This window comes from Branchiostoma lanceolatum, chromosome 7, assembly GCF_035083965.1.
Source record: "Branchiostoma lanceolatum isolate klBraLanc5 chromosome 7, klBraLanc5.hap2, whole genome shotgun sequence".
In the NCBI taxonomy this organism is placed as follows: Eukaryota; Metazoa; Chordata; class Leptocardii; order Amphioxiformes; family Branchiostomatidae; genus Branchiostoma; species Branchiostoma lanceolatum.
Genome location: NC_089728.1, coordinates 722,965 through 745,011, shown reverse-complemented (window position 1 = coordinate 745,011; position 22,047 = coordinate 722,965). Strand labels below are relative to the sequence as shown.

General features: G+C 44.3%; 2 protein-coding genes and 1 long non-coding RNA gene across 3 annotated transcripts in view; 2 read left to right on the top strand and 1 right to left on the bottom strand.

Moving 5' to 3' along the window:
• Positions 1-946: 946 nt before the first annotated feature.
• Positions 947-9,353, top strand: LOC136438296 (protocadherin Fat 4-like). Its single transcript, XM_066433059.1, has 15 exons — positions 947-950; positions 987-1,109; positions 1,689-1,973; positions 2,435-2,592; positions 2,903-3,080; positions 3,356-3,591; positions 3,735-3,938; positions 4,314-4,428; positions 4,835-4,971; positions 5,197-5,348; positions 5,503-5,561; positions 5,935-6,037; positions 6,672-6,891; positions 7,876-7,961; positions 8,697-9,353. Exons 1-15 carry the CDS (start codon positions 947-949, stop codon positions 8,878-8,880), a joined length of 2,244 nt encoding a protein of 747 aa, XP_066289156.1. The 3' UTR covers positions 8,881-9,353.
• A 1,587-nt stretch (positions 9,354-10,940) lies between these two features.
• LOC136438480 (uncharacterized) lies at positions 10,941-18,346 on the bottom strand. The gene is made up of 8 exons (XM_066433282.1): positions 17,857-18,346; positions 15,626-15,772; positions 13,692-13,802; positions 12,835-12,909; positions 12,363-12,540; positions 11,865-11,941; positions 11,547-11,673; positions 10,941-11,246 (listed from the first exon to the last, which is right to left on the bottom strand). Exons 1-7 carry the CDS (start codon positions 18,322-18,324, stop codon positions 11,551-11,553), a joined length of 1,179 nt encoding a protein of 392 aa, XP_066289379.1. The 5' UTR covers positions 18,325-18,346; the 3' UTR covers positions 10,941-11,246; positions 11,547-11,550.
• Positions 18,347-21,110: 2,764 nt separating this feature from the next.
• LOC136438794 (uncharacterized) overlaps positions 21,111-22,047 on the top strand; it is a 4,605-nt gene continuing 3,668 nt past the window's right edge. Inside the window, exon 1 of the long non-coding RNA XR_010756463.1 lies at positions 21,111-21,702. This is a non-coding gene — a long non-coding RNA (uncharacterized lncRNA). The remainder of the gene's footprint in view (positions 21,703-22,047) is intronic.

Sequence of the window (22,047 nt, the reverse complement as noted above, 5' to 3'; positions counted from 1 at the left end):
TGTCCTTGACGTGCCTTACATTCAGATACCAATTATGGAACTGCCAGCACACACGACTACAAACAAACAAGCAAACAAACAAACACACCAACTAATTACCTTCGTTTTCTCGGAGGTAAAAAGCTACTAACCATTGATGTCCCCTGACAGGAGAAGACACTTTCACAGTGGACCCTGAGACAGGAGCGATTCGGGTGAACGGAACTCTCGACAGGGAGGCGGCAGACATACATCTCATCGTCGTGCAGGTAACGCCACCTTAACAAGGAAACCCGCTCCATTTCTATCATCTGAATCACCCTATGTCTATAATAATCCTTACTGCATACATGAGGTCACATCCCGCGCGATGACAGTCGCGCTCGACTACGAAGGATTACCAACAGCGTCCACAACACTTGATTATTTACGAGGTTTATATATGTTTCAGTAGCCTATTGTTACAACAAAGTCAGACACAGTACACTGACGCATGTATGTTTTTCCCTATGTTTTCCCATGTATTTGCAATCAGCCCACGGGCATGAACTTGCCATAAACTTCTCTCATTATATTTGTACGCCAAGTGTGATAGTAACGTCATGACCATGATGATTGTGACCTGATATTTACCACCACCCAGAGCCTTGCATCACGGAGGTCTGCTATCTTGGGCATGACTGTTCAATCCATACCATTGTGTGATTTATTGATGGTAAGTTAAGAGTTTCCTTCTGTTTCCTGCAGGCCACAGACGGAGGAAACTTGTCTTCCACAGTTACCGTCAGCGTCAACGTCGGGGATGTGAACGACAACAGTCCGGTATTCGCACATGATCACTACAACATCAGCGTTCCGGAAAACGACGACAATAAATTGGTAGGTTTAGTGAGAGCTCTTTTCACTTAACTTACTCCTAAACTTGTTTTTTAGTTACCACATTTTACTACAGTAAATAACTAAAACTATGTGTTTTCTTTCTGGGTAGTGTTTGAGCTGACGTTAAGTGTACACTTGTCTTTTTTTTCTAATCCTCCAGGTTCTATCTGCTGTTGCTACGGACATAGACAGTGGAGCGAATGGCCAAGTGCGGTACTCCCTGTTAGGCGCAGACAACTTTACAGTAGGAGGTAACCGAATGCTCTACTGTTCATGATCTTGTGATGATGGCGATGACGTTTTGAGATCTTTATATCTTAATTTCTCTGTTCTCGACACCTACAACCACTCACACACAGACAGTCCTGCGGCCATACATAAAGCCTAGGATGTTAGTCTTCATGTATGGCCGTGGAATGCTCTGTGTGGGAGAATGTATGTGGTCAGAAGATCAGTAAGACATCAGCCCGTTGTAACAAAGGACCGAAAGGTGTACATTGCACGATGTATGATTGCTTTATCCTTTTAGTTCCAGTCATTTATAAAGAACACTGTACATATGAACCAAATTTACCTTTATTTGTTTTGTACCATGTATATGTATTAATATATGTTGATAGAGTTATCAAGACGTAAATGATGTAATCTGTATACTTGTTATACTTCATCTGACCCTTACCTTTTCCCTCATGACCTCAATGAAAAGCGGTAAGCATGCCGAATTAGTCTTCTCATGAATAAACAAAGTTTCAAACAAATATCCTACACGAATGGATAATTATTGTTTGCTCTTTACCTTATTTTCCGATTTTTATGAAACTTTGTTTCAGAACGGACTGGAGACATCTCATCAACTTTCAACTTCGATCGCGAGTCCGTCTCCTCCTACAACTTCACCGTTCTGGCCGTGGATGGAGGCAACCCTCCCCGATCATCAACAGCCGAGGTCTCCATCACAGTCACGGACGTGAACGACAACCCGCCGGTGTTCCTGGGCACGCCGTACCGTGAAAAGGTGGCTGAGGACTCGCCGACGGACACCAGTGTGTTCACCGTCACTGCAGCGGATGCAGACTCCGGAGAGAACGGAACTGTGTCCTACGGCAAGAAGCCAGGTCAGTTCTTTCCAGGTTATATGTTCATATATAAGTGAAGAGTTCTTCAGAAGACGATCAAAGTCCGTTCCTAAACATTTTTTTGTCAACTCACCGAATGTGCAACGAACGATCCAGCCTTCTTCATAAAAAAACTTACCCCTATACTTCTGACACGGCACGGTTTTAAGACGACAGAGGGCCATCTGTACCATCGCTGTATCTGTACCTTATGCTATTCTTATGTCAATAGGTCTCGATATTCAGTTGCTTGAAGTAGCCCTGGTCGATCGTGCTACCCATGTTCGGGAGATACACTGTTGTAGTTTCAACGGCCAAACAAATATCCTGCTGTTAACAACTTGTATTCTGTATCATAAATCACTGGTCATCCTTCAGAGTAATACACCATCCTATCTTGAATTCTATCACAGCCAAACCCTCTCACTATCATTCTTGAACGTTTGTTTATGTAACCCCAGGCGGCATCTGCGGGGACCTGTTTTTCGTGGACAACACCACCGGCGTCATGAGGACCCGACAGTCACTGTTTAGCATCAACGAGACTGAGAGGGAATACTGCGTCGCCATAGTAACGGCTTACGACAACGGACAAGATCAAAAGAGCACGTCCGTCAAGGTAAGACTACAGTCGACCCGGTGTTCAATTCGGTTCCACAAACGTCGTTGCCTCTTAACAGTCTTATTAGATACATATACCTTAACCTAGCTCTGAAACGTCCTTTCTCTTCGACACAGATATCCTTAGACAAACCAATATCTTAATCACAGAAATACTAGAAATATACTAATAAAGATGATACACTTGATATTTAATTAGTGAGTGTGCCATCAAAGCTTCATGCAAGATGATATTGCAGTGATCCACATCAATCAAATCTGATTTATTTTTGTCTGCAGTGGACTTAAATTGCGTATCTCTTTGCCAGGTTGTCTTCAACATCACGGATGCCAACCGCCATTCCCCGGTGTTTGAGAGCAGCTGGCTGAGTGACCACTTCAGCGAGTCCTGGAATGTCGCGCGGCGGGAACTGTTTACGGTCACGGCCACGGACGAGGACAGGGGAGTGAACGGGGAAGTCTCCTACAGGATCGTGGACGATTACGGTACGGGCATGGGCCAAATATCTGTCATGAAATCAATGAAACTTGGTGCCTTTCAGTCTGGAAAGTCATCATTCGATTCAATGCCATTCTCTTCGTATTTGCATGATGCAGCGTTTGAACATTGAGATCAATTTCTTGTTTTTGTTTTATACCATTGCTAATATACTGCGAAAGTGATCAATTTCCCTTTTGAAGATGTATACCACTAGTGACCCTCTGACAATCTTTAGTAATAGAGATTATAATGATGTGTGCTTGTGGTTGTGTTTCGCCAGGCATCTTCACAGTCCACCAACAGAACCAGTCCGCGCATGCGCAGGTTTGGGCGAGCCGCTCGCTGGACCGCGAGGAGCGGGACTTCTACAACCTGACCCTGGAGGCGTCTGACGGCGCCGTCATCAACTCCAGAACCGCGACGGCAACGCTGGAAGTCTGGGTCGACGACGTGAACGACAATCCGCCCAAATTCGTCCGGGACAACTTCACAACAGAGGAAATTTATCTTCCACAGGTAGAGATTGTCTGCTTACAGTTAAATGTACAATATCTAGCAAAATCATTAATAAGGAATAAAAAATATCTTCATAGTTAGCATACCAATTTCATTGGTTGTTTGCTTTGGATATCTGACTTCGGTTCCGTGTAAAATTGCAGGACACCTCCGTGGGAACCCACGTGACCCGGGTGAACTCTACAGACGAGGATGTCGGGACAAACGCCATTCCGCTGTACCGGATCGGGTCAGTCCTGGACATGCGCCTGGAAAGTCCGACTCATCTCTTCACTATCAACAGCCAAACCGGTGACGTCAACACTTCGTCTACGTTTCCTAACATCACGGAGGACTACTTCGTCAATGTATGTGTCTATCAAATACTAAGAACACCGATCTCAAATATTGGTGATGATGCTGGTGCTAGATGTAAAGCCTTTATTGTAGTTGGTATGGCGTATGTTTCTACGTTTTATCTCCAGGAAGATTAGCTGCTTAAAAATCTTGTATGTCAGCTAATGAACTTATTGAAGTATGCAAGTATCCAAGTATTGGCAGCGAGGCTTATACTTCTACAGCTACATTTAAATAATAGATACAGTGAGTAGCGTGTTAATTCCTATAAAACACATATGGATAATAAAAAAATTGCTAAAAAGTATGAAAATGTAATACTCTTGATTTGAATAGTCACATTGTTTCCCGATGACCTTTGACCCAATGTTGTTTTCACCTTACAGGTCACCTTGAGTGTGGAAGATGCCATGAACTCTGACCTGAAGCTGGATTTCCTGACACTTCGCATCGTTGTTCCCTTCATCAGTACCAACAGGCACTCCCCGCGATTCCCTCAGGGTATGATCTTAGACCAGTTAATGAAACGTACCGTACGTTTAAAGAGATGCATGTATCTGTCGGGCAACTCCGCCAACATAACATAGAAAAGTGTCTATCCATATGAAGATAGCATGGCTATCTACGCATTGCAAAGTTGTCAAATATTCAATGAGCTGTGTGCATGTATGTTTATTAACGGCGTACCAGAAACTTGACACCAGATATAAGTCGGCTATTAGGAAGTCTGTGCTGCCCGACGAGGCTAGGGCAATGGACAGGACTGCCTGGAGGAGCCTTCTGCGAAGCAAGGGGCCATTTTCTGGCCTGAGCACGTAGGCAGGTAGGCAGGCTGCCCGACGATCCTGTAGAGTGATAGCTGGTTTACCTTCACGTTGTATTTGTTTGTTTCGACCCCTTTCTGTAGCAAAATACGTTGTGAATCGGACGCGGGAGGATCTGGTTGGGGGTACCATTGATTTGATCACCGTCTCAGCTAAAGACGACGACACCGGGCCAGACGGGCAGATAGAGTACAGCATCCTGAATCGGGACGACACCTGGGTGTGTGGACTTTATTCTTTTAACTCCGACCTTGTCTGCATCGTCGCATATGTACAGGACGGCGGACAGCAGCTTTCATCTAACAAACAGTGAATGTGGGGACTACCTCTCTATTGGAACTCTGTCCTCGTAAAAGTTTCAGCGACTTTTCTGATTAGTTTCGATGTCTCCCTTGGTTTTCAAAATGGATGAATTTATCTTCAAGCGCCTTTGTGTTATTTTCAGTACGAATTGCTCGGCTTCATTTCACTGACGGAACCCAACGGTACAGTCTCTCTTTCTGTGAACTCCAAGGGAACCGTGTTGAACAGGACGGACGGCTATCTGCACCGCATCCTCATACAGGCACGGGACAGAGGGCAGCCTGCACGGACGGGGTAAGCATTCTCGATATTCAAATTTACTTAAATGGAAATAAGCGCCAGACTTTTCAACAGAGATTTAGTCGACTAGAGAAGCACGTGTTCTGAACCAATGTATAACTTGGTACGTTTTTTCACAATTACATCTACCAATATGTTCGTTTATTAGGACTACCGAGGTCCTGCTAAACATTCCACCAGTGGAGACTCCCTCAGCAGCACCTCCGGGTAAGGTTACCGTGGAAACTGTCGCAATCTCTACAGTACACTCGTGACTGTTACAGTCACTTTGATACATTCATGCCATAGAAACTGTTACAATCACTTCGATACATTCATGCCATAGAAACTGACGGATCCCTACGATACATTCATAACAGAAAAACTGTCACAAACTAAGATGCGCACATGTTCGACATTTGGCATCAGTAATTTAGTTGATAGAAATTCAAATTCGATTTGCATTAAAAAAATTGTATTCAATAAGTCACTTCTAATAGTAATCGTGACACTGTTGCCTCCATTTCTCTGAGACTCAATACAAGCTATCAGTAACTAGCTAAAGACACAAACAAATCTCCACGTTTAAAACTCGTTTTAGTCGCGGTTCCTGTCCCTGCGGCATGTTCCTCCGGAGAGCTGATCGCAGCCGGCTGTGTTGCAGGGGTGTCAATCATTCTTACCGTCGCAACATCCGTTCTGTAGTAAGTGTCAATCATGCTAACCCTCGCGACATCTGTTTTGTAGTAAGTGTCAATCATTCTTACCGTCGGAACATCCGTTCTGTAGTAAGTGTCAATCATGCTAACCCTCGCGACATCTGTTCTGTAGTAAATGATAATCATTCTTACAGTCGCGGCATCTGTTCTGTAGTAAATGGCAATCATTCTTACAGTCGCGACATCTGTTCTGTAGTAAATGATAATCATTCTTACCGTCGCGACATCTGTTCTGTAGTAAGTGTCAATCATTCTTACCGTCGCGACATCCGTTCTGTAGTAAGTGTAAATCATTCTTACCGTCGCGACATCCGTTCTGTAGTAAGTGTAAATCATTCTTACCGTCGCGACATCCGTTCTGTAGTAAGTGTAAATCATTCTTACCGTCGCGACATCCGTTCTGTAGTAAGTGTCAATCATTCTTACATTCACGACGTCTGTTCTGTAAATCAATTTGAATAACTTAGTACAGATTAAACAAGACGTCATTATAACAGCTTCAGCATTTGAGTCATTTGATGATCAACACAGTATCTGTAGAGGAAACGTCTTGGTTATCATAAAGGTTCATATTGTTTTAACATTACTAAAACTGATGCTTGCGTTGTTGCATTAACAGCATACGAAACAGGATCGAGCTGAAGAAGCTGAAGCATGTTAAGCCTGAGAACTACTACGAGGTGGTTCCGGCGCCGGTTCGGGCGGGTCCCGCGCGGAGGCCGCCCGCCCCGATGCCGCCGGTGGAGCAGATCGAGCTGCGGGACATCCAGCTGGAGAATCAGGCTGCAGCTCCTGCCATGGAGCAACGGGACACAGGCAGAAGGAAACCTCAAAGAAGGGTAACCAGAAACTTAGGAAGTCAGAACGTTGGAAACTCAGAACCTCAGAAACTTAGAAACTTAGAAACTTAGAACCTCAGAAACTTAGAAACTTAGAAACTTAGAACCTCAGAAACTTAGAAACTTAGAAACTTAGAAACTTAGAAACTTAGAACCTCAGAAACTTAGAAACTTAGAAACTTAGAACCTCAGAAACTTAGAAACTTAGAAACTTAGAAACTTAGAAACTTAGAAACTAAGAAACTCAGAAACTCAGAAACTTAGAAACTTAGAAACTTAGAAACTTAGAAACTTAGAACCTCAGAAACTTAGAAACTTAGAAACTCAGAAACTCAGAAACTCAGAAACTTAGAAACTTAGAAACTTACTCAGTTATACGCCGGATATGTTAAAATAATGCTGATGCATTTTGCTGTTACGAGCCGATTGCAGATGTGAATGTGGAAAGTTAAACTCAACGAGATCCGGTAACTGTTATGAATTATGTTATGGAAATATAGCCTAGAATGTTATGCTTGGTTAATTGTGTTACACGTGCAAAACACACACACACACACACACACACACACACACACACACACACACACACACACACACACACACACGTACATACCTCTCATTTTTGTGAGGATGTCTACTTCTTATCATACAATGTAGAAGGTTCAACAAAGTCGATGATATTGCCTTAGTTCACCCTGTGATTCAGGGCTCCAGGCTTGCCCTTCTTCTCTCCGCTTCACGAACACCGAGTAAGGGCATATGGTCTGTTCTCTATCTAACCCTTCTGCGTGCAAAGCATCTTGGGATAGTACCAAATCCCTCGTCACTTTGCCCTCTATTCGGGTTGACCTTATTATCTGTTTTCTCAAGACTTTATGGTTTGAAGACATGTGTCCATTGAAGCACTTGTAGAAATACAACGGGACGGATGCAAAATTGCTGCATCTATAAGCACACTTATTACACCAACTTTGTTGGTTTCAGGTCTTGGATACGCGCACTGGCCCACGGGATACCAATGGCGGTCATAAGGGTGGGATGTGCCATTCACATCAGCCGGGGGTAACCAGGTGCGTCTGCACGTGACTTTTGCAAAGCCTAATCACGGTTGACACCTACTTTTAAGACCCTCCAGTCAGTTCTGGTGATCTCCAACCCCTGGAGTGTGTTGAAGATCTGGTCTTCCCATCTTCCTCTAGGGCGACCTCTAGGTCGCTTCCATGACGGGTTTGGTTCCGATGAGATCAGTTTGATGACGTCCTGAGTAGGAACCGCCCAGGAAGGTCATCCGTTGCTTGGTGATTTTACAACTAACCGGCAGTTGGTTAGTTCTGCGACGGACTGTTTCGTTGGGAATGAAGTCATCCCAACGGATGCCTTCAATCTTCACAACATACCCATTTAAATTTTTATACACCTGGGCGAAGTGAGGAACGTCGTGTAAAGTGTCTTTCTCAAGGGCACAACATCGGTGGCGTCAGGGAGATTCGAACTCGGGACCTCTTGGTTCTGAGTCGAACATCGGGACCTCTTGGTTCTGAGTCGAACACCCTGCCGTTACGCCACACGACCCCACAAGAGACATGAAACATGATTGACATCCGAATAGCAAAAGCTGTAGCTGATCCGAAACGGAGTTAGCGGCGTTGGCAGCGTCTTGTATAGCTTTGAAGACCAATCCCAGCGTGGCAGTCACGGACACAGTTTGGATATATGGAGCCGGTGGAGTTCTGAGGTTGTCAGTACGTAAGGGTACATTATCAATGTGGATTTCGTGAACTTAACATAAAGTTTTGTTCCTGCAGGTGTGCCAGTAGGGTAGCTCCCGTGAGAGACCCGCTGCCGCCCCTGGGCCTGCTCCCCGCCGCCACGGCGTCCGGCGCCGCCCGAGCCGGGGCCCGGTCCCTGTGGCTCCGCGACCCCGACTACAGCACCGACAGCAGCTACGTGTTCGACAACGAAGGCGAGAGTGACACGGATGAGGAGTAGCGGAAGATAAGGCTCTAGTGACACAACCTTGACAGTATTCAGTCCCCTTAGCCCCTATCCCACTGGATCCGCGTTGGCGACCTCTCAACGACCACGTTTGACAGCACTATCAACGAATTTCATTGATAACAAACGAATATTTTTCGCTAAACGACATTTTTAAGCTTTGTTTGTTTTGTTGTCTTATACGATTTGCATTATATTCCCACTATATAATCAAGGGTAATACAAATCCAGCTTAGTACGCAGCAACGTCGCCAACGTGCCTTAGGTCCAGTGAGATGGGGGCTTTAGCTACCTTCCGCATGGATCAGGGCATGAATGGACTCATTGCGTGCGGAGCGGCAGATGCGTTACCGAAATGTCGGACAGATGAATGTGCTTTAGGTTATGTTAGACAAACATTATTTTCCAGTGACCTGCCACCCGGATTAATCAGTTAGAAACGGTTGTTACTCAGCGGTACAGACACAGACACGGAGATAAGATAAATGAAGAACTAAAGAATGTCAGATAAAAATTAATCACAAGTAACTTTGAGTTGGACTTTGTTTCATTGGACTGATTAATTGATTGATTTATTGTTTGATGGGTGGATGGATCAACTGATTGATTGATTAAGTATATCATGATCATCATCATACATTACTAGTATTGGCGGAAAACTGGTCTAGTTTATAGCAGGCCAAGCAGACTGGCAGAGCTTGTAAATCCGTTGACGTGTCCGCTGACGTGTCCGCTGACGTGTCCGCTGACGTGTCCGCTGACGTGTCCGCTGACGTGTCCGCTGACGTGTCCGCTGACGTGTCCGCTGACGTGTCCGCTGACGTGTCCGCTGACGTGTCCGCTGTACATCTGTTGGTTTGGGTGATTATTGATGAATGGGCAATATATGCGACACCGATGTTCTCATGTTGTGATGGACTCCATGTTGGAGATTAGGCTTCTACTGTCTCGTATATCTACTCTATTGTGTAGTCCCGGTACCCTATATGTAGAACAGCGTGGATATTAGGCTTACCGCATAATATTTACTTTGATAGTAATTTGCCTTACATTTTAGTGTACAATAAAATGTGATTTGACAATGACGCTATGCGTCTGGATTTGCTCCAGATGTAGACTTTTTAAACCGAGGGAAACATGGACTCTCCAATCTTAACGCTTTAGAGCCTACATTCCCGCCTTTATTTGTTTATTATTTTGACGTCACCTATCTATGACGTCATTCCCATAGCCTATCAGGAGTAACCTCAGCCTGGGCCAGGCAAATATTTGCCAAGTGAAGACAAAAGTATGACAAACTGCCTTAAATAACCTGGAAACAACCTCGAACAGTGACTTAATAAAAGGTAGCGAAATACTAACCTCCAAATTTTCGACGTCTAGTCTGTACGTCTTGTTCACGGAATGACCTAGTCTCGCGAGAACACGAGACTTGTGGAAACGTGACTGATGAACCTCTTCAACTGGAAACAACAATTTTGAAAACCTAAGTTCTGTGGATCATATTTTCCATTCTTTCATCATCATCGAAGTTGTTTCAAATCTATTATTATTATAGGAAAGGTTGATTATTATGGAAAGGTGCCCCATTTGTAATGAGCATACATTAAGACACAAAAGTAATGATGAAAGAGCATTGGAGATATGATCGACCGAGTTGAAATTTACAAACATTTTTTGTCGAGTTTGATTTCAGATTGTCTTTTCTTCCTTCCATGCGCCAATTTCCGCCTCTTGGCAACCTGACGTTGATTACGTCATACTTCTGGCGGTGATATCATCTTCTTCAGATGAATTTACCCCTTCCCCCAACTCTCTCTATCACACACACACACACGGGCGCACAAACAAACGTAGACGCACACGCACACAAACGCATACGCACACACACGCACACACACACATCACGTATTAAACGTTACTGGTAATTTTTATTTCCTTAATTTTTACAGCAGGTGCGAACTATCGTTCTGATTAACTGGATAACTTTGCTGTGTCTACAGGAAGAGAGCTTTTCTTATCAGTATTATATCCCGCAAATAGCTTCACAAAGGTTTGTATGTCATTCGAAAATGTATTTCTTTCAACACAGCCAAAAATGCCCTACGACTTGTAATCTGCCTTCAGCAGGGCGTAATGAACCCTGCTACTCCTTTCCTTTCCGCATGGTGGCGCTGTGACAAGGATAATGCGGTCCCAAACGTCATAGAGTTCTTTTTGTTGTTTGTGTTAAAAAAAACAACTTTACTTTCACGTAGATTTGATATATTCCATGACCTCGTGGGTCAAGAGGGGGACTCAATCTGTGTTCCTTTAGATATTTCGGAGCCTCCTTTGTTCTTGGACTGCAGTTCCAGATTCTGTAAAATAAAAACGACGATGAGAATTCAGTATTCAGATCATCATAGGCACATGGGCACTTTCAAGGACATTCAGCAGATCGAACGCTTCACAGTTGATTTCCTAGCTTCCATCCCAACATATTATGCATATTTAAAGACGAGCAAACCCCGCATAGAATAGCCTATCATCAATGACCGACACCGGTCGCCATCTTGGGCCTGTCTTGCCGTCTCTTCATGGCTCTGGCTTTAACATGGAGTCATACGTCACGTGATAACAGCTGATTGTTGCTAACCATATAAGGCAGCGTTGATCACCTGACTAGTCCCGGCAGACGAGACACTGGGAGGCCCGGGTCACCTCGGGGCAGCACACGCACTCAGTGCTGAAGGTGTTGCAGACGAGACGACGGTTGCGCCAGCAACCGATGTAGTAACAGTTGCCCTGGAAACAAAAATCGAAAGAAAATATGAATTTTAATTTTTCCAGATGCATGGAAAGGAATTACAAAACTACAATTTACGATTTTACTTTTAGTGACGTCATTGACTGAAAATTCCCCGAAATGTCTCACCAGAAAATAAATGTTAAAGTGAAGTTTGCAAATCCAACTCGATGGACAGAATAGACGTTACCTGTTTCTGCACCCGTTTCTTGATTGGGCATGCGCCGTGTGTACACTGTTGGGACCCGCCGGACAGGTACCGTTTTCCTGAAGAGAAATGTCGGCTGTTATTGCTCAACGTTATTTGCGAGGCCTAGCAGAAAAATATTATCCTAGCAGAATTTTGACTTTCATGTTCTATTCCCTTTCTATCAATTTTTTTGTTTGTCATAAGGAGATTTCCGACTCTAAACGCAACTATGTCCCAGTTTTTTCCTGCTTCAATCAGTGTTGAAATCCACGCAAACACAGATGTCTATTAGTCAATCAATCAATAATTCATCAATCTATCCATTAATCAATTAACAAATAAATCGAACGTTCGATCAATCCCAGTGTTGCCCTTGCGTCTCACTAGTCTGCAGGTGTATATTCTTAAGGACCCAAAGAAAAATGTAATGTGAAGTCAAAATGGAAACTTCGGTATACAAGAAATCGATTAATCAAACAATCAATGAAACCGACAAACCTTCCTGCGTCGCTCCGGCGTCTGCCTGGTCGTCGGTGACGGTCCCCTCGTCCCCCGGGGCCTTCGCGGCGGAGTCGTCGGTGACGGTCCCCTCGTCCCCCGGGGCCTTCGCGGCGGAGAAGACGGCGAAGTCGGGCTGGAAGTCGGCCAGGCAGGCGGGCAGGTCCTCTCGGGAAACCTGGGCGAACGGTTTGTTTAATGAACAATGAACTTGACATTGAGACATGCTGGCTTCACAGTTTCAAACGCTGAATTCCGCCACAGTCCTGTCCTTCAGAACACCGAATCCAAGCTTACATCATGTCTAAATCTCGAAATTGTTTTCAGAAAGTTTTATTTGTATAATAGTGAGAGTTTGTTGGGGCTGCACATTAATCACTGGTGTATACATGTTGTTGCATATCATATGATATCATATCAAATTATATCATGCCATATCATGTAAGGTTATATAAAATCATATCGTATTTACTTTCTCCTTCTCCACCCAGTTGATGGTGACCTCCGGGGCGTCGTCCGCGCTCACTTCGCCCGATGGCGACTCTTCCTGCGGAATAAACAACATGGATATAATAGAAGTTTATTGCAAGTTCATGCCCGTGGGCTAATTGCAAATACATGATAAAAACATAGGAAAAACATACAAGCGTCAGTAAACTGTGTCTGACTTTGCTGTAACAATAGGTTACTGGTACTATATACAATTGTTGGCTATATCTAAATTAGCTGGGTTTGACTTCTTTTTTGGAAGCAGTGGAAGACGAAAAGTCCCACTTTTTCTAGTATTTGTGGGTTCTGTGATTTCAAGAGAAAGGTAGCTTTTTGTTCATCCGTGAATGTGCAACAACAACATCAACAACCGCAATCTGAGAGCACCTCAACCTTACCCAACAGTTTTGCGACCCTTCCAGGCCTACAAACAGAAAAAGAAGCACTGTGGACGTGTGGCAACGCTGCACTGTGTGTTGGAAATCGGATAAACAGATAGTCCGGCAGACACGCCCAAAAAAACAGTTCACTCCCGTGGTTGAAGGTATAGGACAAACGAATGATACCTACAATATCCTGTCCACGGTAATGTATGTGAAGGCGAAACGCGCCACAACTATTGACGACTTTACTGTGGTATTGCACAGTTGAAAATCTGTATTCCTCTGTTACAGCGTGACTGGTTCTTCTTATATGGAACAAAATAACCTCAAACTCCGACCTCCCTTATTTTTGCCAAGCAGGCATGGTTATCCTTATATGGAACATCACCTTAAACACGACATTCCTTTCGTTTACCCAGTAGACCCTCCTGTTTAGCGCAAATGAGAAACTTCTCACCAGAAACTTGGCCGTGTCTTCCTTCTGCTGCTGCAGTCCCGGTTCGCCTTGGCTGGCGATGCTCAGCAGGTAACATTTGGAGCTTCCCGGGAAGCACTCCAGTGACAAACCCTGGAAATACGAAAAAACAAACATGCAATCAGATATGGAAGACTCGCACCTCCACACGATTACCCAACCGACCGACCGACCAACCGCCCGACCGACCGACCAACCAACCAACCAACCATACAACCATCCAACCACTCGCTCACACACACACACACACACACACACACACACACACACAAACACACACACGCAACCAATTCAAGAACAATGCTTCACACATTTTGGGTGTCGTAAAAAAGGTTTGATTTGATTGTGAGGTCGAGTGTTATTCCTGAAAATCCATTCAATGTGTGATACAAAGGGTTTCTGAGAATATATTGACCTAAATATGAATAATCTCTAGAATAAATCACAGCGTGGATGCAGTCACCTGATCCTACTGGCATACCAAAATGGCTTCCATACCAAATAAGATAGTAACGAACTGTATCCGCCATGTTGTGGCACCGACACTTGTATTTGCACTTCAATGACGCCTACATTGTGTAGTGTTTGTGTTTTGTCAGCAAGCTTTGAAACATTGTTCTGCTCTGCCGCTCTTTGACATCTAGGAGCGTAGCCAAGAGTGTCAGAACACCCCCAAATGTTAGCAAAAATGTATTCGAATGAAGTCGGACAATCTTAACATCTGGGTTGATCAACACAAAATGAAACTGAACCCACGGAAATGCAAAGTTCTCCACGTCTGCTTTGCAAGAACACCACCACAACCGGAACCACTCACCATTGATGGTCAAGAGTTGGAAACCGTGGAAACGGTCAAAATAGTAGGGGTGACTGTCCAAAGTGACTTAAAGTGGAACCTGCACGTCTCCCAGATGATCTCGGGTGCAAACAGAAAACTCTATCTATTACGTAGACTCAAGCGCTTCGGCGTATCAGTTACCGATCTGACGACCGTGTTCACTGTATATATCAGACCTGCTCTTGAACACGCGACACCAGTGTGGCACCCATCCCTATCCGCCAAACAAACCGCAAGTCTGGAGCGCATCCAGAAGAGGGCGTGCAAGATTATTCTTGGGCCCCAATACCACGACTACGAGCCAGCCATGGTCACACTGAACCTCACCCTCTTGGCGGTACGACGAGTCACCATTTGCCGTTCATTCGCCATGTCTCTGTTGAACTCTGCTGAGTTTCGCAGCTGGTTACCCCCACCTAGGCAGCAAGTTACCGGACGTGAAACCCGTAACTCACACAAGATTGACATCCCACACTGCCGTACGTCACGCTATAAAAACTCACCCATCCCCTACTTAGTTGGACTGATAAACAGTGTCTCATGAACATTCCTCAATGACGTTTGTTAATACCGTGTTCCGAGATATGGAATGTACTTTTAAGACGCTCTACATTGTCGCTATGGAGCACTAGTATATTATTATGTCATACGTTTTTGTCAACTGTTGTTTATTCCGTATATACTATTTTTAACTGTTTTTATCTCCCGCTATATATTTAAATTTTACAATTTTAAGAAGTATGAATGTAAACGTTTTTACAAACCACTGTAAGAAGGCAACACAATTCAGACACAGAGTTTGCGATGTTGCACTTGAAGAATAAAGTTTCAAAGTTTCAAAGTCAACAGATAGGGGCACACTCATTAATGACGTCACATTACAACGTTCTGAATAACATATGTCGAAGCTTACATTACAGGAAATTTACTTATTCAAGGGTGTTAAAAATTCCCCAAATGTTGAAAACAACTTTGAAATGCGTTTGAAATCAGAAGAAGGGAAACCGATATGGTGACGAGCGCATCATGAAAACGTTCTATGTTATAAATGCCGCAATGTACAGTTAAAGTATCCTACCTCATTGAAGCAGTGCCGGATGTTGGCTTCTTCCATATCGCTGCGCGCGGACACCTGGATGGTCTCACTTCCGGTGACGTCATCGAAACTCACCCTCTCTTCGGACTCCTCACCCTTGTAGGTCACCTTCATCGTGACGTCTTGCACCTTAAGAGAGTTAAGTGGATAGGTCAGGGGTAATGTTCAAGCAGATGTAGAGACGAGAATGCTGACCACTATGAAGACGTACACAATTCAAAGACACATCGCAACACAAGTGTATTAACCAGGTATACCATTCTTATTAAGAAATTAATTCTTCTCCAAATCAATATTGGACTGACCGGAATTTTTCGACTGAGTCATTCAGTCTTTAGCCCTATGACCCAATCTTCTTTTTATTACTTTCACAAGTCACCCAGCACTCACTAAATAACTCAATTTCCATAGCGGTTAGATAACAACTTATAATAGAATAGAATAAAATGAAATAAAAAAAGGAAGCAAAACATGATATAGTTCATAAATCGTTCCAGGCTTAGCTCTTCAAATCAGTCATAGATAAGGGTCACTACCCCCTACTGGCTAAAATTAGACATTTATGCCATTTTGCGAATTTCAAAGCCGTGGCTGCCCTCAAATTCATGCATTAGTTGATTATCAGAACCGTGGCTCCCCACACATTTATACATTAGTTGAATATCAAAACTGTGGCTGCCCACAATTTCATGCATTAGTTGAATTTCAGAACAGTGGCACTCCTCACACTCATGCATTAGTTGAATATAAAAACTGTGGCTTTCCACAAATTCATGCATTAGTTGAATTTCAAAGCCGTGGTTTTCCTCACATTCATGCATTAGTTGAATATCAGAACTGTGGCTCCCCACACCTCTAAGCATTATAGTTGAATATCAAAACTGTGGCTGCCCACAATTCCATGCATTAGTTGAGTTTCAGAACCGTGGCTCCCCTCACATTCATGCATTAGTTGAATATCAGAACCGTGGCTCCCCACACATGCATGCATAATAATTGAATATCAAAACTGTGGCTCCCCTCACATTCATGCATTAGTTGAATATCAGAACAGTGGCTCCCCTCACATTCATGCATTAGTTGAATATCAAAACTGTGGCTCCCCTCACATTCATGCATTAGTTGAATATCAGAACCGTGGCTCCCCACACATTCATGCATTAGTTGAATATCAGAACCGTGGCTCCCCTCAGATTCATGCCTTAGTTGAATATCAGAACCGTGGCTCCCCACACATTCATGCATTAGTTGAATATCAGAACCGTGGCCCCCCACACATTCATGCCTTAGTTGAATATCAGAACTGTGGCCCCACAAATTCATGCATTAGTTGAATTTCAAAGCCGTTGCTTTCCACAAATTCATACATTAGTTGAATATCAGAACTGTGGCTCTCCTCACATTCATACATTAGTCGAATATCAGAACTGTGGCTCCCCACACATCTAAGCATTAGTTGAATATCAAAACTGTGGCTCCCCACACATTCATACATTAGTTGAATATCAGAACCGTGGCTCCCCTCACATTCATACATTAGTTGAATATCAGAGCCGTGGCTCCCCACACATTCATACATTAGTTGAATATCAGAACTGTGGCTCTCCACACATTCATGCATTAGTTGAATATCAAAACTGTGGCTGCCCACAATTTCATGCATTAGTTCAATATCAGAACAATGGCTTTCCTCACATTCATACATTAGTTGAATATCAGAGCCGTGGCACTCCACACATTCATACATTAGTCGAATATCAGAACCGTGGCTTTCCTCACATTCATACATCACTATGGACCCAAGATGCTCCTTATCTTGATAAGGAAGAATACGTCGAAAAGGTAGCTTAATTCATCAACAAACATTGTACGGTTATACTGAAGAAAAATTCAAAATGAAGCCGTTGACTGTCATCAGCACCACCATACATGTTACAAAAAAGATAACAAAGACAAAGAACCCCAAACACCATTTTCTACCCTCCAGATACAATGAATAGTTTCAACAACAACAAAAGCAAAAAAGCGGCACAAGAAACTGACATCAACACTTACAATCCCTAATTGCAACGAACATGTCGAGCTAACACGGAGGTTCGTTTCGGCTAGCTCTCAATCATAGCGAAATTACATATTACCTCACGTCGGCAGGGGAACTTGTACCATATGCTTTCAAGCTGAGCAGTGAAAATGTAACAAAGAACTTGTGTCACCTTGTTTGTTTGCACCTCCCTGCCAGCCTGGAGTGTTTCCGCTTGTTGGTCTCCTTGTTCTTCCGGGGTGGCGTCCTCGTCAATAAGGGAAGGGTATTCTGCTGAGTCGTATTCTTCTCCATCCAGGTAGGAAGGTGTGGGTTCCAGCTCAGTGTCCTCACCTTGTACGTATTCTCCTTCTTCTGCCGGATCTGGATACATGCGGTCTATGGTGTCGTTTTCGTCGGGTGTATCTTCTTCTCCTTCCGAGTAAGGAGGCATGGGGTCTATGGTGTTGTCTACGCCTGGTGTGTCTTCTTCCTTTTCTTCTTCCGAATACGGAGGCATGGTGTTGTCTTCTTCACCCTGCTGGGGGTCTCCTACCATCTCTCGGATCGCCTGCAGCAGCTCCGACTCCAGGTCCTGGACTGTCCGGGCACAGGTGGCGCCCGCCAGGCACAGAAGGACGAGCGGCAGGACCAGCTTCATCTTCCGTGGGGACAGACGGAAAATATTCAGAATGACGTCAGTAAGGCAAGACGACTAAAATCTATTCAACATGTCATTACGATTATTTTTTGTTCTTCGCTAAGCCTCTCTTGTGGCCATTGATTCCTACATACTCAACTGTACGGCTCTGTAGCCCCTGTACATTGATAAAAGTGTCAGTTATTTGTTTTGGATGGTGTTAAGAGAGCATACAAAATAACCCCCACTATGTCTGTCACTACAGAACGCCAACGAACAAAAGTAGAAGCTTTAGAGATCGACAAACCCGTAAGGCAAGTCCCTACCTAAGCTCTGTTCGGCTCTCGACGCGTATGTAGTAGCTGCAGGTCCGACCGTATCGATGCCTGTGTGTTCTCGGAACGGGGTACGTCTGGGGTCCGCCTGTCCTGTACACAGGGTCGGTTCAACTCTCACTGCAGCCGCCGCGCACCGCGTGTGAACTTATACCGAGGGGCGCAGTGACCCGTACCTCCGGAGTTGCAGTTTGTCGTGCCTGACGGATCATTCAGCTTGAGCCAGGTGGGGTACAACAGTCGTACAGTCATGTCGGTTCACAGGAAACATCCTGGCTTCGGGGAAAGGTTATCTGTTAGGGATCGGACATGTCGCGTGATGTGCAAAGTCACCGTCTGCTGCACGGCCCCTCCTTCACCGAAATATGATCTCCAAGCAGATGCGTGTCTGTGTCTGTTCTCGTGTTCAATGTTTCTCTGCCCCCCTCCCCACAAGCACACAAATAAGACGTGCTTGTCACGTAGTCAAAACTGAGCTCAGGTGTTAGGGTTGTTCACGTTTAAGGTTTACACCAGTCTGGAATGATGAATGACCTTTTATGATTTGTATTATGATTGTTATTTACTATTGTTATCATTAATTTCATTGTTTTCATTATGATCGTTATTATTATTTTTGGTGATTTTCTGTTTGTATTATCACTGTACGTATCTTATTTTATGTAACGCAGTGTTAATCACTGAGCAGGGCTACCCTGGGCAAACATGACAGAATAAAAAAAAGAATGTATTAACGAATGAACGGACGAATGAGAGAATAAACGAGTAGAAATATGTAGATAAACTGCCGACCGACAGAATAACGAACCAAAATTGTCATCGTACCGTTAGTTGTTATCATTTTGTAAAGGGATTTTGAACCAGTAACAACGCCTGCCACGTTTAGCTTTCGATCCGATAGGAAACGGTCGTGGCTATGAATACCCCAGGATTGAGAATATGTTGGGTTTTTTTACAGGTACAGAGACTGTTTTTACAGAGAAATTGGTTACAACGTTCGGAAAATGATGGTGAGGTGGCAGTAATGCTTCAGATTCGGTCCGGACAAACTGGAGGGCTTGAATTTGTGCTGAGCGATGATAAAAAGATTCTAAAGCCACCAAAAAGTAAGATAATTCCTGCGAGAATGCAAAATGCATTCCTGTGTGTGACGTCATCACACACGCCTTCTCCGCCGTGACTCATGAGTCGACTGTTTATCTCACCTGTCCAAGCCAAATCGTGTCTCACCTGCGGATGTTTCATGTGAAAAACGGACAGGTGTGCCGGTACAGGTGGCAGGGCAGGTAGTCGCCTTTTGTGTCTCAGTGTTTACTTGTTTCTTGTTATGACAACATCTTTCACTAGGGCTGTGGAGTTCACACGCGACTGTCGATTAACACATTGTCAGGTTCAACAACGAGAATCCAGTTCAGGTTTGAAGTGCGTGAGGCGATTAACGCTACAAGTCCACATCGCTGACGTTCACTCTAACTTGCCGTCATTCCCGTCAATAGATGTGGCGTTTCCAAATAAGGCAATTAGAGATGGCACCACTTACTGCTATTTTTTTGCAACCCTTTCAGTCCGAATTAAACCCAACCTTGATCCCGCTCGAACCATGTATCTATTCATAGATAAAACAGGCCAAGTTGATGTGACTTTGTGGATGACTTCCTCTGAGGAGCCAAAACTGATGCAAGTGTGCTAATAAAAAAACGTTCGGAAAAATATCATTATGAAACCTACGTGGTCAGGAAGGATGGACCAAGGAAAAAAGAGTTTCATACAGAAAAATTTAATCTTTGACTTTGGAATTCAACGACATCAGTATCCGTTTTCCGAAATTTTGCAGCTGTTATTTTCGATTTAAACTATGGTCGAAAAGCTTCTTTTTTTCAAACGGACAATAATTGATGTGCGCGCGGATGTCATCCATGTTATCAATTCAACATGGTGTTAGTCAATGATAAAAATGTTCTTCCTACAGCCGGAAAAATTAACACTTCGTTCAGTAGTACGTACCAGCGCGCGTCTGTGTCTATTTGTCTGTATGTGTGTGTTTCTGTTTGCGTGTGTGTGTGTGTGTGTGTGTGTGTGTGCGCGCGCGTGTGTGTGTGTGTGTGTGTGTGTGTGTGTGTGTGTGTGTGTGTGTATGTGTGAGGGGTGTGCGTGTGTGTGCGTGTGTGTGTGTGTGTGTGTGTGTGTGTGTGTGAGAGAGAGAGAGAGAGAGGGGTGTGCGTGTATGTGTGTGTGTGTGTGTTGAACAAATTTCAATGTAGTAAGAGGTACATATATTTTAGTTGCGTCTCATGTAGGTCGTCAGAAGGTAGTACTTTTCTGATTGATCAGCCGTTGTGATAATAATCTCCAAATAAGGAAACATCTTTTAGTGTTTAAAAGCTGTTATTTTCATCGTAACATTGTTTAACGTTTCCAGGTTCGGTCGTGTTCATCCGCACAAAAGAATCAAACGTCACAGCAGTAATGATTATATTTTAAGGCGCGTCTTCCGTCGGTTCGTGGAAGCCTTTTCAAGTTTTGTCGTGTATCAGTCTGTTGGGTTTTCTGTTGAAGTACAGGATGCCCGCTCTATAGATTTCACGCGTGTCTTGCCGCGACATCCGTCCGACTTTTGTCAGCATGAAGACGAACCATGACCCTCGCCTTGGAGAGGCAGATAATGCAAGTCATCGCTCTTCCCAGAAACTGTGACATCTGCTCGAGCATGAAGTAGGGAGAGAGGTTTAAAAACGGACCGTCTCGTGGGAAGGGAGCAGACAGGAAGACAGGAGTCTCGGACGAGAGACCGTCATCGCTGCGACATCGCTTCTAATCTATTCTGCATCGTCCTCGGTCGGCTCGGCGTCGTCTCTCGTCGGCTCGACATCGTCCTCGGTCGGCTCGGCATCGTCCCCCGTCGGCTCGGTACCGTCCTCGGTCCGCTCGGCATCGTCCTCGGTCCGCTCGGCGTCGTCCTCGGTCGGCTCGGCATCATCCCCCGTCGGCTCGGCATCGTCCTCGGTCCGCTCGGCACCGTCCCCCGTCGGCTAGGCATCGTCCTCACAAACGTCATGTTTACAAGGTAGGCTGAAGATTTTTTTCTGATGTAGTCATTGTAATACTCAATTTACTATTTTGACTTGTTTGTACGTGCGTATGTGTGTGTTTGTATGTGTGTGTTTGTATGTGTATGTGTGTGTGTGTGTGTGTGTGTGTGTGTGTGTGCATGCGCGCGTGCGCGTGTGTGTGTGTGTGTGTATATGTGTGTGTGTGTGTGTGTGTGTGTGTGTGTGTGTGTGTGTATGTGTGTGTGTGTGTGTGCGTGTGTGTGTGTGTGTTATTGCCGACTGCTGAACTTTAATTTCTGTACCATTTGAAGTCTTGGTAGAACGCCGATGCTTCACCTGACACTTTTCTACATGGGCAT

Coding starts and splice junctions, on each gene's coding strand:
- LOC136438296 (XM_066433059.1), top strand. Junction 6,038..6,671: donor GTCGCAACATCCGTTCTGTA/GTAAGTGTCAAT, acceptor TTGCATTAACAG/CATACGAAACAGGATCGAGC. Junction 6,892..7,875: donor GAAGGAAACCTCAAAGAAGG/GTAACCAGAAAC, acceptor TGTTGGTTTCAG/GTCTTGGATACGCGCACTGG.
- LOC136438480 (XM_066433282.1), bottom strand. CDS start 18,324: ATGAAGCTGGTCCTGCCGCTCGTCCTTCTGTGCCTGGCGGGCGCCACC. Junction 12,910..13,691: donor AAGACACGGCCAAGTTTCTG/GTGAGAAGTTTC, acceptor TTTATTCCGCAG/GAAGAGTCGCCATCGGGCGA. Junction 11,942..12,362: donor CGCCGGAGCGACGCAGGAAG/GTTTGTCGGTTT, acceptor ATTTCTCTTCAG/GAAAACGGTACCTGTCCGGC.